Below are 14,815 nucleotides of genomic sequence, written 5' to 3' on the forward strand. Positions count from 1 at the left end.
GGGATGTCCAGCGGCTTGCTCAGATCAAGATAGAGCCAACCGCGGCCAGCAAATCCCTGCCTTGCCATGGGATGGGTTTTCAAGCCAGGTCTGGACAGCTTAAAAGAAAAAAACGCCGGTCAGCCTGCATGTTTTATTTATTGGTACCAGAGGAAATGGGGGCTGCTTTTCCAGAGTCCCCACCTCCAACCCCCTAGCCTTTTGGACATTGGAGAAGACTCTAAAGTAGATACCTAAGATTGGAAAAAGTTCGAATTGGAAAGCACTGAGACCAGAGGTCAACCCTCCAGGGCTGGCCAGACACGGAACAAATGTTCAATGACCCTCAGGTTCCTTCCTTTCCCTTCCAGGACTGAGGGTCCTGCACCTCCGGTACCCATGATTGGAGGGTCCAGTACTGGCCCCGCAGGCTGGCCTGAGCCTTCAGGAAGCCCTCGCTGAACTCCATCTCAGCCTGGCTGCTCTCTGACTCCCAGTAGAGCACCTGCTGCCCATGGAACGCTGTGGTCCTCAAGCTGTGGGTGTCCCGGATCTGAGAGAAAAGGGGCAGCCCAGAAGGACCGGCCACAAGTAATAATTAGCACTCACGGAAGCCTTCATGTGCAAGGGCTCACAGATTCCGGATCACATTTAATGCTTACAAAGCCCTACTAGGAATACGCCATTACTCTACCCAGAAAACCGAGGTCCAGGGACGTTACATCACTTCCCCAAGGACACACAGTCAGGGTGCCAGAGCGGGGCCAGGCTGCCTCCTCTGGGGAAGCTGATACCCTGCAGAACACAGTTCTCCCAGGACACATGAAACCTCGGGGAGGGTGCAGGGTGCTCTTCTGTCCAAGTTATATCAGACTATAAAATTATGCTTCAGTCCTGGGTTAGCTGTCAGTCTACATCAGAAAGGTCTTTACCATTCTTTACCATTTCGCTTTTTTTTTTTTTTTTTTTTGAGACAGAGTCTCACTCTGTTGCCCAGGCTGGAGTGCAGTGGTGCGATCTGGGCTTAGTGCAACCTCCACTTCCCGGGTTCAAGTGATTCTTGTGCCTCAGCCTCCCAAGTAGCTGGGATTACAGGCACACGCCACCATGCCTGGCTACTTTTTCTATTTTTAGTAGAGACAAGGTTTCATCATGTTGGCCAGGCTGGTCTCGAACTCCTGACCTCGAGTGATCTGCCCTCCTTGTGCTCCCAAAGTGCTGGGATTACAGTTGTGAGCCACTATTTCACTCTTGTAGGTAGCTCAAAAAACATTTCTTGGTGAATATGTGGAGGAAGCTCTCTTCTCCCATTCTTTCACTAATGATTTTGAGGGTTTTAGTCTGAAATAAACTGAAGGGGGTCCCCTAGCCCTGCACGCCCTAGGGAAAGCTGTCCAGAATCACAGCACAAGTCCCCATGCTGGGCCTCACCGAGATGTAGCTGGCATTGGCTCCCTCGGTCCCAGCGCCCATGTTGGTGGCCAGGGCATGGATGGCAATCCGTGCGTGCGGAGCCACATTAATGAAGAGCCGGCAGCCCCCTGCATTACTCGTGGCTGGACTCAGCGAGGGGCTCACGATTTCACCCCAGGGCCCAAAGAGCTGCATGTCACATTCTGCAGGTGGGACATAGGGACATAGGAACCCAGACAGACCGGTGGTGCCAGAGGCCAGGACAACTCACAGCCAGGGAGCCGTGCAGGGCAGCATGGCACTGTGGTCAATATTGGGGTTCCCAGGCAAATCCTGCTGAACCCCACCTCTACCACTTCCTGGCCCAGTGACTTTAGGCAAAGGCTAAATGTTCTGGGCTCTGGTTCCCTCCTCTGTAACTGAAGGAAACAATGGCATGCACTGAGCAGAGTGGTCTTTAGGACTCAATGATGTCACACGTGCAAGAGTGTTTAACACTGAAACTGTCACCAAGGATAGGCTCCACCCATGGCGGCCACTGTTGTTCCTCAGAGCTCACTGGAGCCCCCACCTGCCTGTACCTCCTGCACCTCTTTCAAGGCAGATGCCTGTGTGGGCGGGGCTGGGCCGGGAAGCGAGAAGCAATGTGAACGGTGACAGTGGGCTCGTGGCCTTTTGGCAGGGCCCAGCAGTGCCTGTGCACTGAGACACATACACGGCTCTCTGCCCGGGCAGGTCTGGGGCAAGGAGGCGGCGCACTAGGTCTCTGCAGAGGCTAAGCCCCTGTTGCCACTAAGCCCCAGACACCTGGGGGAGCCGAGGAACCTCTGGAACCGGCTAGGGAAGCCAACTTCGGCCAGCTCGGGCTGTTGGGAGAGGGCAAGCCCCCCAGGACAACCGAGAGGGCTATCAGAGGGTATCTAGGGGGCCACGGGCAAGGCTGGGGTCCCTGAGGTGGCATCCTCTGCCTGAGGTGTGCTTGTGGGTGCACATGCATGTACAAGCATGTCTGCTTACACCAGTGCACTGAAACAGGGCTGAGGGACAGTGGCTTCCACAAAAACCCTAAAAGGCCTTGAAAGGCTGGAGGGGTGGGGACGGGGCAGGTGGGTGTGAGGCAGAGGCCTGAGGGACTGACTGAGGATGTGGACCATGTCCCACATCCGTCCATCTTGCTGCACGGTCCCAAAGAGGAGGGATGTAGCATTCATCCTGTGACCCCTCCCTGGCATGTGCAGACTGACACTGGCCAACCCCAGTTCCTTCCATCTCAGTCAGTTCCCTCCATATCTTCCCACTGCCCCACTGGGACTGGCCCCATCCCCAGCAGCACCCACCCAGCCTCCCTGCCAGGACTGGAGCACCCAAGGGAGGTGGAGAAGGCCTGGCCATACCTCTGTAGAAGGTTTCAGGAGCAAGCTGGCTCCCATACCGCAGCAGCACCCCACCTCCTGGCCGCCCGCAGCGCTGCCTCACCACCAGCGTGTTGGTCTTGGAGCTGAAAGTCATGTCCAACAGCTTCCTGCACATCTTCCTCCAGGTGAGCCGGCCCCAGAGCAGCAACATGTCCCCTAGGAAGCGGCAGGGCAGTGAGGGTCCAGCACTCCCACGCCTGGTCAGCAGAGGAGTGGCTCCAGGATAGACTGAGCCGAGTTCAAGTCCCATCTCTCCCACTGCTGGCTATGTGACTCTAAGTAACTGGGCACATCACTTAATCTCTCCTAACCTCAGTTTCCTCATCTGTAAAATGCAGATCATCACTCCCCAGTCATGAGATGGGATGCAAACTACAGGTGGGAATGCACATGGGCTCCTGCCAGGAATGGGGCATGCAGCGTCGTGCTGGCTCCTGGCAGGGCCCGTAACTGGCAGCATCGCTTGCATGGCCCTAGACATACCCGCACTGCAGTTGAGAGAACTCTCAAGGACGCGGAGGGTCACCACCTCCCCGAGGGGCCGCCCAATGGCCACTGCACAGTCTGCCTGCCCTGGGCCTCGCATGTCAATGGTTCCTGTTGGCTCAAGGTGCTGCCTGCCACAGGCACCTGAAAAGGGAGCAGGAGACAGGTAAGCAGTGCTTCCCGGATTCCCAGCAGGGCAGGCTCCGGGGCTTCCAAGCTGAGGAAGGAGACCAGGAGGTAGGGGTGGACCCTGTCCTCCAAGGCCCAGCTGGAAGCCTTCTCAGGACAGGGAGGGGGGCTGCATAGGTCAGAGCATCACCCTCAGGGCACAGGGCTGCTTCCAGATGATCCAGCAAGAGGGGGCACATGCAGAGCAGCCCAGAGGCTAGGGGGCTCGCAAGCTGGGTTCCTACCTTCAAGTTACTTCCCCTTGACAGTAGTAAAAGGGAGGTTTTGCTTTGCCAGGGAGGAAGAGGGCCAGCCCTGATCCCGGCCTCCCAGGCACACAACCCAGGGACCAAGTGCTTGTGCCAGTCCTTCCCAGAGGAAGATGCCTTTGCCCACCCCTCCTGCAGCAGCTGCCTGAGAGGAAGGAGGACAGGACATAACTGGACTGCACTGAGTTTTCCTGGGGCCCGGGCAGGAGCCGCCGAGGCTGGGGAGCCGGGGAGAAGAGCAGGGCCCGGGCCTGGGACCACTCCAGGGAGGCACCAGCAGGGGTGGCTGTGGTCCGTCCTGGAGCAGCGGCTTCTTCGTGGGGCACCAGGCTGGGCGTACCCTGTCCCACACAGGGCCCAGCCCAGCAGCCACGCACAGTCACCGGCTTGGGCAAGTGCTGGCAGAAATCAGCCGGCACAGGCGCCTGGACCTGGGGTCCGAGGCAGGTGTCACGCCGGCGCTGGATGCCATCCCCACAGGAAACAGAGCACTGCCAAGAGAGGGGAGGAGGAGTCACAGCTGACCCTGCCAGAAGGTGACAAGGACAGTGGTAACCACAGGCCAGGAGTGATCCAATATAATCCTTGTACAAGCTGGGAGGCAGTTAAGTGTCTCCATTCCACAGATGAGAAAACTGAGGCTCAGAGAGGGCACCTTGCATGGGTCATATAGGTGGGAGGAGCCATAATTCAAGTCTGGGTCCCTGTCACCCTCACGGCCTCTCTGTCCCTCCAAGCCTTAGAGCAAGCAGGTCTGCGGGGCTGCGGCTCATCTCTGTCTGCTGTGCCCCTATGCCCCCTCCACACCATGAGTGAGCCCCTCCAGGGGGCAGCCTGAACCCCATTTACCCTTGTCTGTCCTGCCCTGCCAGATGCGTGGCACAGCTGGCATTCCCTCATCTGTGTAGAGCTGAGTGGCCTGCCGTTCATCTTCCAGCGTCCCCAAACCTAAGGGCCTCTTAAGTCCTAGCTGCCCGCAGGTCTCTAGGCCCTCTGTCTCTCTGCCTCTAGGTGCCCCCTCACCAACGGGCGCAGCTCTCTCCTTCCTTTCAGGGGACACAATGAGCCAATGCCTCCTAGACTCCCTCGCACATGAGGAGCCACAGCTGATGCCCACCCCAGCCCCATAGGGATTCCGAGCGCCCGCTGTGCTCACCTCCATCCAGGTGCCAACATGCCAGCGGTAGGTGCAGTCGGCAGTGAGACAGGGGACACTGGCCTGGGGCCGCACCAGCGCCCCACAGGCCGCCTCATCCACCTCCACGTCCTGGCCTTGGTCGAGCTGCACACAGGCCACCGAGCGTCTAGCAGTGCCAAGGCCACAGCTGGCCGAACATGGGCCAAGGGACATGACTTTCCACCTGCAGGAAGAGAAGACCCCAGAGAGAGGCTAGGTCTCCCCAAAGACGGTACTGCCCCACGCAGGCCCCTCTCCACCCACGTGTACTCGGACAGTTGCCTAGATAGCTTCCGTGGCCAGGCAAGATGGAAAGTGCAGCCACTGAGCCCCTCCTGTCTGGGGCCAGGGCTCACGGCCACAGGAGAGCTACCAAAAGGCCCTAGGGGGAAGAGGCCCCTGTTTCCCTAATTGCACATCCCCCTCTAGTCGCCTTTATCACAGAACACCTGTCAGCACCCCAGGGGCTGCCTATGGACCCAAGTAACAGCAACAGGAAGCGAGCCCCTGGGTAACAGGAGACAGATCTCAACACCCCACGTTCTGCAAGGGAAGGCCGAGTTCCCTTCCCTTGGGCAAGGGAAGGCTGCCCATGTTGATCTGTAATCAATCAATAACTAATTATGGCCTGCATTCTTCAGAGCCCAGACACGAACCCAGGCAGCCTGCAAGGGAGCTGGGATCTTCATCGCAATACTGTGCTCCCCCATGACCCTGCAGCACTGCCTCTTGGACCCGTGCCTTCCGTGGCTTGGCACTGTTCTACATGACACTGGGAGGTGGCAGTGAACCAAACCAGACCCCACCTCCTCTCAGAGCGTGGATTGTTCTCCATTTGGGCATTACTGGCATGAGCAACTGGATGCTGATTTGCTGTGGAGGCTGTCGTGTGCATCGCAGAAATTCTATTTTTTATTTTATTTTAATGGTTTTCTTTGAGACACGGTCTCGCCCTGTCACCCAGGCTGGAGGGCAGTGGTGTGATCACGGCTCACTGCAGCCTCAACCTCCAGGGTTCAAGCCATCCTCTCACCTCAGCCTCCCAAGTAGCTGAGACTACAGGCGTGTGCCATCATGCCTGGCTAATTTTTGTAATTTTTGTTTGTTTGTTTTTGTTTTTGAGATGGAGTCTCACTCTATTGCCCAGGCTGGAGTGCAGTGGCACAATCTCAGCTCACTGCAAGCTCCGCCTCCTGGGTTCACGTCATTCTCCTGCCTCAGCCTCCCGAGTAGCTGGGACTACAGGCACCCACCACCACACCCAGCTAATTTTTTGTATTTTTAGTAGAGACAGGGTTTCACCGTGTTAGCCAGGATGGTCTCGATCTCCTGACCTCGTGATCTGCCCGCCTTCGCCTCCCAAAGTGCTGGGATTACAGGCATAAGCCACCGCGCACAGCCAATTTTTGTATTTTTTGTAGAGACGGGGTCTCACTATGTTGCCCAGGCTGGTCTAGAACTCCTGGGCTCAAGCAATCCTCCCGCCTCAGCCTCCCAAAGTGCCAAGCAGAGCGTCACAGAAGGGACGAGAGTGCCGTTCTGGACCGATGCTCAGGGAGGGCTCTGGGCCACTTTGGAGTTGTGGTGTCTGAGCCGAGCCTGGGGGAGGGATATCCAGGGCCTCGAGGATATCCACAGAAGACATCAGGCAGCGAGAGCTAGCACAGAAGCCCTAAGTCAGGGGAGTATCCCAGGAATGTTCCAGGACAATGAGGCCAGCGTGGCTACAGCAACGTCAGAGGGATGGCCAGAGCTCATGTGGTGTGTGCCTGCATCCCAGCTACTCGGGAGGCTGAAGCAGGAGGATCACTTGAGCCCAGGAATTCAAGTCCAGACTGGGCAACATAGTGAGACCCCATCTCTAAAAAAAAGTGAGGGGAGGCTCAGTGGCCCAAGAGGCTGTCTGTAGAGAACAGGGCTACCTGGCAGGCTGTGCTAGGTGTGGGAGGTGAAGTTTAAGCACCATGCAGGCAGCATGCAGTGTGAAAAACCCTGCAATTCCCATAAAATCCCAGATCATCTCTAAATGTGATGTGGAAAAATAAATGGGACACACAGCCAAGGGACTTTAGCATAGGCAAAGAAATCAGGACACACTAGTGACACAGATGTTAAATGGTTATAAAGCTACAACATTTAAAACAATTTTGTATGGGCAAGAGAATAGCTAGAAAAAAAAACACAAAAAACAGAACCTGGCAGATCACTTGAGGTCAGGAGTTCAAGACCAGCCTGGCCAACATAGTGAAACCCTGTCTCTATTAAAAACACAAAATCAGTTGGGGGTGGTGGCGAGCACCTGTAATCCCAGCTACTCAGGAAGCTGAGGCATGAAAATCACTTGAACCCAGGAGGCGGAGGTTGCAGTGAGCTGAGATCGCGCCACTGCACTCCACCCTGGGTGACAGAGAAAAACTGTCTCAAAAAAAAAAAAAAGGAGAAGAAAAAAACCTAGTAGAAAGCCCAGATATAGATTCTAACACACACCAATACCACCAAGGAGCCACCTGGAGGCATCAGGGCTTGTTCAACAGATGCTGGTTAACAATTTAGAAAAAAAAAAAAAAAATCCTTTGGTCCCTACTTTGCAACATACTCCAAATAAATCACAGATTAGTACAGGGTTTAAATTTAAGTAAAATCTTTTTTTTTTTTTTTTTTTGAGACAGGGTCTCATGCTGTTGCCCAGGCTGGCATGCAGTGGTGGTGTGATCTCTGCTCACTGCAGCCTTGACCTCCCAAGGCTCAGGTGATTCTCCTGCCTCAGCCTCCCGAGTAGCTGGGAATACTGGCATGCACCACCATGCCCAGCTAATTTTTGTATTTATAGTAGAGACGAGGTTTTGGCATGTTGCCCAGGCTGGTCTCAAACTCTTAGGTTCAAATGATCGACCCATCTCAGCCTCCTAAAGTGCTGAGATTACAGGCGTGAGCCATGACCAGCCTAAATTTAAGTGAAATCTTATCTGTAACTGGATTTATTTAAAACTAAGGAGACTGGCCGGGTGTGATGGCTCACATCTGTAATCCCGGCACTTTGGAATGCTGAGGTAGGCAGATCTCCTGAGGTCAGGAGTTCAAGATCGGCCTGACCAATATGGTGAAACCCTGTCTCTACTAAAAATACAAAAGTTAGCTGGGTGTGGTGGTGGGTGCCTGTATTCCCAGCTACTTGGGAGGCTGAAACAGGAGAATGGCTTGAACCTGGGAGGCGGAGGTTGCAGTGAGCCAAGATTGCATCACTGCCTGGGCAACAAAGCGAGACTCCGTCTCAAAATAAATAAATTAAATAAATAAAAGTAAGTGGACAGGAAGGAAACATGGCAGTAGGATGCTATCTATTAAACTGGAGTGCTGGAACATACATGTCTGTTACATTCTTTTCTGGACGTTTCTGTATGATATAGAAAAGTATTTCTTTACTAAAAATGCAAACCTACAAAAAGAAACCATTAAAGAATTGTAAATGAGGTAGGCAAATGTTCGCCCTTTACCACTGGGCTCCGGACCCCACGGACTTGAACATGATTCTGTCCCGTGTCCTAATGTGGCTGTGTGTGTCCCTGTGGAGACCTCCATCCCTCCCGTCTTCCACATCAGAATGCTGGTGCTCACAGCTTTAGGTTCTGCTCAAATGCTGCCTCGTCTGTCCCCCAGGCCTCCCCACACTGCACCCTGCCTGCACGGTGCTTAAACTTCACCTCCCACAACTAGCACAGCCTGCCAGGTAGCCCTATTCCTTACAGACTGGCTCTTGGGCCACTGAGCCCCCCACCCCATCTTGTTTTGTTTTGTTGTTTTGTTTTTGAGACGGAGTCTCGCTCTGTAGCCCAGGCTGGAGTGCAGCGGTGCCATCTCGGCTCACTGCAACCTCCGCCTCCCGGGTTCAAGCGATTCTCCTGCCTCCGCCTCTGAAGTAGCTGGGATGACAGGTGCACACCACCATGCCAAGCTAATTTTTGTGGGTTTTTTTTTTTTTTTTTTTTTGAGATGGAGTTTTGCTGCTGTTAGCCAGGCTGGAGTCCAGTGGCGTGATCTTGGCTCACCACAACCTTGGCCTCCCGGGTTAAAGCGATTCTGCCTCAGCCTCCCAAGTAATTGGGATTACAGGCATGTACCACCACACCCGGCTAATTTTGTATTTTTAGTAGAGACGGGGTTTCTGTATGTTGGACAGGCTGGTCTCGAACTCCCAACCTCAGGTGATCTGCCCGCCTCAGCCTCCCAAAGTGCTGGGATTACAGGAGTGAGCCACCGCGCCCAGCCTAATTTTTGTATTTTTAGTAAAGATGGGGTTTCACCATGTTGGCCAGGCTGGTCTCAAGCTCCTGACCTCAGGTGATCCACCCGCTTCAGCCTTCCATAGCGCTGGGATTACAGGCGTGAGCCAGCACACCTGGCCCCGTCTTGTTTTTTTTTTAGAGATGAGGTCTCACTGTGTTGCCCAGGTTGGACTTGCACTCCTGGACTCAAGTGGTTCTCCTGATTCAGCTTTCCAAGTAGCTGCGATTCCAGGCACACACCACAGCGCCTGGCCTGGCATCTGCACACACCAGGAGCTGCCCCTCCCATCACCGGCTGACTCACCTAGGAGGGCAGGGCCCCAGGCTGCAGGCTCACCTAGGAGGGCGGGGCCGCAGGCTGCAGGCTCACCTAGGAGGGCGGGGCCCCAGGCTGCAGGCTCACCTAGGAGGGCAGGGCCCCAGGCTGCAGGCTCACCTAGGAGGGCAGGGCCCCAGGCTGCAGGCTCACCTAGGAGGGCAGGGCTCCAGGCTGCAGGCTCACCTAGGAGGGCAGGGCTCCAGGCTGCAGGCCTCCTGGGGTTCCGGGCGAGGCAGCCCCTGGCACTGGGTGTCCAACAGGATCTCCTCACCATCATCCTCCCCATGGGCCCGGGCACAATACAGGATCCTCCGCACGACCCCTCCCCCACAGCTCACGCTGCAGGCCGCCAGCTTGTACCGCCACCTGGAGCAAACTGGAGTCAGGGACCCCAAAGAGCCCCAGGGCCTGGGAACCCAGGGGAGCCAGGTCTCCCCTTCATTTCCCCAGACTAGGAAGAGACAGGAAGCTGGGAAGGGCCCGGAGAGGTTCTCTTTCTGGAGGCCCCCATGTGTCCTCACCAAGAGGCTTGGCAGAGTGGACAGAACATTTGGACAAACCCATTTTACAGAAGGGAAAGGTGAGGGCAAATGACAGATGTCGTATCCCAGAGACAGTGGGGGCAGGGGTCCGGGCACCCAAGGGCCCTGCATGTCTGTCTTGAACAGTGATCCCAGCACCACCGCCCTGGAGCCCACCCCGCCAGCCCTCCCCTCCTCCCCTCCCGCTGTGTTTGGCTGCATCGCACTGAACACCATCCATCAAACTGCATTCCCCGCCTGTCCTATTATTATCTGTCCCCCTTTCCCCCTGCATTTGCTCCAGGAGGTCAGGGACATTTGTCTGCCTTGTTCTCTGCTGTGTCCCCTAGCTCCAGGACGGCCCTGGGGCCTAGGTGCTCCATAAAGAGCAGGCGATGAAGAAACGCACCAGCAACCATGTGCGCCCACAGCATCCCAGATCCTGTGCAATGTACTTTACACGCGTTGCATCGAGCATGCATTTTACACTCATTGCATTTAGCATGTACTTTACATGCATCTAATCCTCTCATAAAACCCCCCCAGTCTTCTGGGGGCACAAAATGACCTGCTCCCACTGGTGAGGACACTGAGGGTCAAAAGGTCCGGCTTGGAGGTGAGGGAAGAGCCAGGATGCAGACCTAGCACCCCCGTCTCCTTGGGAAGGGGCCCACCTGGCAGGGCAGGGCTCTGGGTTGCAGTCCTCAAAGGGGCTGGGCTGGGGCTCTGGCCTGCACTTGGAGTGAGGCAGGGGGATGGGGCGGCCATGGTCCAGCCTCACACAGTGCACAGCCGGCAGCACCTGCCCCCCTCCGCAGGTCACCGGGCATGGAGCCAAGGCTCGGGTCTCCCACTTACAGGGAGAAGGCCAGCACACAGTCTTGCTCCCCTCACTCACCGAGCAGGGCACGGGACAGCCTGGCAGACCTCCCGCCGGCTCCCAGGCTTGCTTGCCAGGCCACACAGCTCTTCCTGGACAGGCACCCTGAGGGCAGAGTCCATGCACAGGAAACACAGCTCCATCAGACCTGCGTGGACCAAGCAGAGACCCAGAGCCCCAAGGGGCAGGCTCAGCAAGGACTGCAGCCCGGGCTCACTGGACACCTCTAGCACATGAGGCCCACATGGGTTTCAGTCCCGGCTCTGCCACTTACCAGCTGTGTGACCTCAGACAACTGACTTAACCCTCTGAATCTTAGATTTAGAAAAAAAGATAATGGCATCTACCTTGCAGAGTCATTTATAAAGATTTTTAAAAGGGAAGATAACAAGTGCCTGGCACACAGTAGATACTTGACAAATGGTAGCTGTTATTGTTGACCGAGAGGCATTATAAGAATTGCAATATGGGCCAGGCGCAGTGGCTCACGCCTGTAATCACAGCACTTTGGGCGGCGGATCACGAGGTCAGGAGTTCGAGACGAGCCTGACCAACATGGTGAAACCCCGTCTCTACTAAAAATACAAAAATTAGCTGAGCGTGGTGGTGCGCACCTGTAATCCCATCTACTCAGGAGGCTGAGGCGGAGAATCACTTGAACCCAGGAGGCAGAGGTTGCAGTGAGCCAAGATTGCGCCACTGGACTCCAGCCTGGGTGACAGAGCGAGACTCCATCTCAAAAAAAAAAAGAAAAAAAAATCACAATATGAAAATCTCTGATTGTGTCTATCATAAAGATGTTATTAGGGCCAGTTTTCTCAAGTCTCTCTTTTAGGAATATCCTCAAAAGAAATAGGCTCAGTGGCTCATGCCTGTAATCCCAGCACTTTGGGAGGCCAAGGCGGGTGGATCACCCGAGGTCAGGAGTTTGAGACCAGCGTGGCCATCATGGCGAAACCCCCTCTCTAATAAAATAAAATACAAAAAATTAGCCAGGTGTGGTGGCACATACCTGGAGTCCCAGCTGCTCAGGAGGCTGAGGCATGAGAATCGTTTGAACATGGGAGGCGGAGGTTGCAGTGAGCCAAGATCACACCACTGCACTTCAGCCTGGGCGACAGAGGAAAACTCTTAGTCTCAAAAAAGAGAAAAAAAAGAAAAAGAAAAAAAATCTCTTGGTTGGGCACAGTGGCTCATGCCTATAATCCCAGCACTTTGAGAGGCCGAGGCAGAAGGATCGCTTGAGCTCAGGAGATCAGGCTGGGCAACATAGGGAGATCCCATCTCTGCCAAAACTACAAAAATTAGCAGGGTATAGTAGCTATTCAGGAGGCTGAGGTGGGAGGATGGCTTCAGCCCGGGTGGTGGAGGTTGTAGTGAGCTAAGATTGTGCCACTACACTCCAACCTGGTGACAGAGGTTTTCTTTTTTGTCTCAAAAAAGAAGAGAAAAGAAAAGAGAGAAAAGAAATCTCTTTTTGGTCTCAGTTTTAAACAGGCTGACATTTTACTGAGCAAGTGGTCAGGGTTTTCGTTTAAGAACACGGTGTATCTTCTCAAGCCCATTAGGATGGCCATTATAAAAAAACACAGAAATAGGCCAGGTGTGGGGGCTCACGCCTGTAATCCCAGCACGTTGGGAGGCCAAGGCAGGCAGATCACCTGAGGTCAAGAGTTTGGGACCAGCCTGGCCAACATGGTGAAACCCCATCTCTACTAAACAAAAAATTAGCCAGGCATGGGGGCAGATGCCTGTAGTCCTAGCTACTCGGGAGGCTGAAGCACGAGAATCACTTGAGCCCCGGAGGCGAAGGTTACAATGAGCCAAGATCATGCCACTGCACTCCAGCCTCGGCAACAGAATGAGACTCTGTCTCAAAAACAAAAACAAAAACAAAAAAAACCACAGAAATAAAAAGTGTTGGCAAGGATGGGAGGACATTGGAACTCTTATGCACCATTAGTGGAAATGTAAAATGGTGCAGCCACTGGGGAAAACAGTCCAGCAGTTCCACAAAAATTAAACATAGAATTCTCATCTGACCCAGCTACCACACTTCTAGATACACACCCAAAAGAACTGAAAGCAGGAACTCAAACAGATATTTGCACACCCACGTTCACAGAAGCATTATTCACAATAGCCAAAGTGAGGAAGGAAGCCAAGTGTCCACTGATGAATCAATGGATAAACATGTAAAGGATACACTCACAATGGAATCTTTTTCAGCCTTAAGAAGGAAACACTCACACATGCTACAACATGGATGAACTGTGAGGACATCATGCTGAGTGAAAACTAGTCACGAAAAGGCAAATGCTATATGATTCCACTTCTACAAGGTCCCTAGAATTGTGGAATCTGGAGACAGAAAGGAGAATGGAGGTTGCCAGGGGCTGCGGAGGGGGAAATGGGAGTTCGTGTTTCACAGGGACAGAGCTCCAGTTTGCGAAACTGGAAAAGTTCTGGAGAGGTTGGTGGTAATGGCCGCACAACAATGTGACTGTGCTTTTATGCCACTGATCTGCACAGGGGGAAACAGTTAGGATGGTAAATTTTATAATATCTGTGTTATACTGCAATAAAACAAGATTGGGAAAATAGAAGAACGCTGTGTATCTTAAAGCTAAGGTTTCTCTGCTCGGGTCATCAATTGGGGACCCCCCGGCCGCTCTGCTAGGACCATAAGGAATGGCTCTCGTGCCACACTGCCGGGCGTTATTGTCTTTTCCTACCTTTCAGCCAATCAACACCCACATTTGAAGTGGCTGTCAGCTACTATGCTTAGTCTCCTTGTGTATTACCACGTGTTCCCATATAGTCTGGATTTTCTGCAATCCACCTCAAATGCTTTTTAGAAGGAGGCAAGATGCAAGTGGACAGGAGAGTTACCATGAGTGCTGGTCCCCAGGAGCATCCCGGGGGCCCTCACCTCGCCCGCAGGAGACGGAGCACGACCCCGCCACAGGGGTCCACACGTGTGCAGCTTGAGCCCCCGTCCTGATGCTGCCCCATGGGGAGGGAGCCTTCTCCCCTGCAGAGGTGGCATCCAGCTGTGGGGAATAGCAACAAGCTGGTGGGTCTGGGCCTCCTCTGAGGACCCAGCGATCCCCGTCTCGATCTTCTCAGGCAGCAGCAGAGAGACCAGGAAGTGGCGTGTGTGCACCAGGGGCTCCCTCCCCTCCTCCCTTGGCGAGATCGGCTCCCCGGTCTCGCAGCGGGTGTCCTTGCTGCACACCCCACCTTTGCAGGCTCCTCAGCAGCATGAGTGCTCACTGTGGGCCTGGCCGAGAGCTGGGGACCAAGAGTGGGACATGGGAGCATGCCTGGCCCTGCAATCCCCCCAGCCATGAGGGGCGAGGGTTGCCAGCACCCAGGCCAGAGAGCAAGGCCAGTCAGCCTCCAGCCCCTGGACGCCAGGCGGGAGGCTAGCAGCATTTCTCTGCACAGCAGCTGCATTACACTCTCCTCAGATGCTTCCCTCAGCCCGGCTTGCAAGGGGAATGGGAGCCTCCCCAGGGGCCCTGAGCCCTCTTTCTAAGCTTCTTTTCTGAGCAGGGGTGGCCCTCAGACAGCATTCCCACAGAAGGATGGTGTTCTTGCTCTGGCCTGGAGGACGGTGGCAATGGGTGCTCCTCGTTCTCCCAGCCAGGTAAAGGACTCAACAGCCCCAGCCACCCTCATGCCCAGGGCACTCACATGGCCCCAGCCTGGAGGGCATGACATCCCAACACAGGGCTCAGGGGCAGGCAGCTTCTCATCTACGGAGCCAGGCCCCTCAGTCACTGGAGCCTCCAGGCCATCTGCCCCTGGCACACAGGTCTCGTTCTCCAAGGCCAGGCCTGCTCCACCAGCTGATGCGCATGAGCTGGGCTCTGACACCTCCCACCTGAGGATGGCATGAG

General features: G+C 54.8%; 1 protein-coding gene across 5 annotated transcripts in view; it reads right to left on the reverse strand.

Annotated features, from left to right (window-relative positions):
- Positions 1 to 119: 119 nt before the first annotated feature.
- Positions 120 to 14,815, reverse strand: part of ADAMTS13 (ADAM metallopeptidase with thrombospondin type 1 motif 13) — a 41,198-nt gene continuing 26,502 nt past the window's right edge. For 4 of the 5 annotated variants that reach the window (XM_034929413.3, XM_034929410.3, XM_034929411.3 and 1 more), the window contains 10 exons: positions 14,610 to 14,799; positions 13,843 to 13,963; positions 10,929 to 11,058; positions 9,693 to 9,875; positions 4,887 to 5,091; positions 3,903 to 4,221; positions 3,291 to 3,437; positions 2,787 to 2,963; positions 1,411 to 1,595; positions 120 to 532 (listed from right to left, as the gene is read on the reverse strand). In XM_034929413.3, the coding sequence (XP_034785304.2) occupies positions 326 to 532; positions 1,411 to 1,595; positions 2,787 to 2,963; positions 3,291 to 3,437; positions 3,903 to 4,221; positions 4,887 to 5,091; positions 9,693 to 9,875; positions 10,929 to 11,058; positions 13,843 to 13,963; positions 14,610 to 14,799 (1,864 nt within the window). In that variant the 3' untranslated portion in view covers positions 120 to 325. The remainder of the gene's footprint in view (positions 533 to 1,410; positions 1,596 to 2,786; positions 2,964 to 3,290; positions 3,438 to 3,902; positions 4,222 to 4,886; positions 5,092 to 9,692; positions 9,876 to 10,928; positions 11,059 to 13,842; positions 13,964 to 14,609; positions 14,800 to 14,815) is intronic. The other variant, XM_055117499.2, reaches the window with a different exon arrangement.

The sequence above is a fragment of the Pan paniscus genome, chromosome 11, assembly GCF_029289425.2.
Source record: "Pan paniscus chromosome 11, NHGRI_mPanPan1-v2.0_pri, whole genome shotgun sequence".
In the NCBI taxonomy this organism is placed as follows: Eukaryota; Metazoa; Chordata; class Mammalia; order Primates; family Hominidae; genus Pan; species Pan paniscus.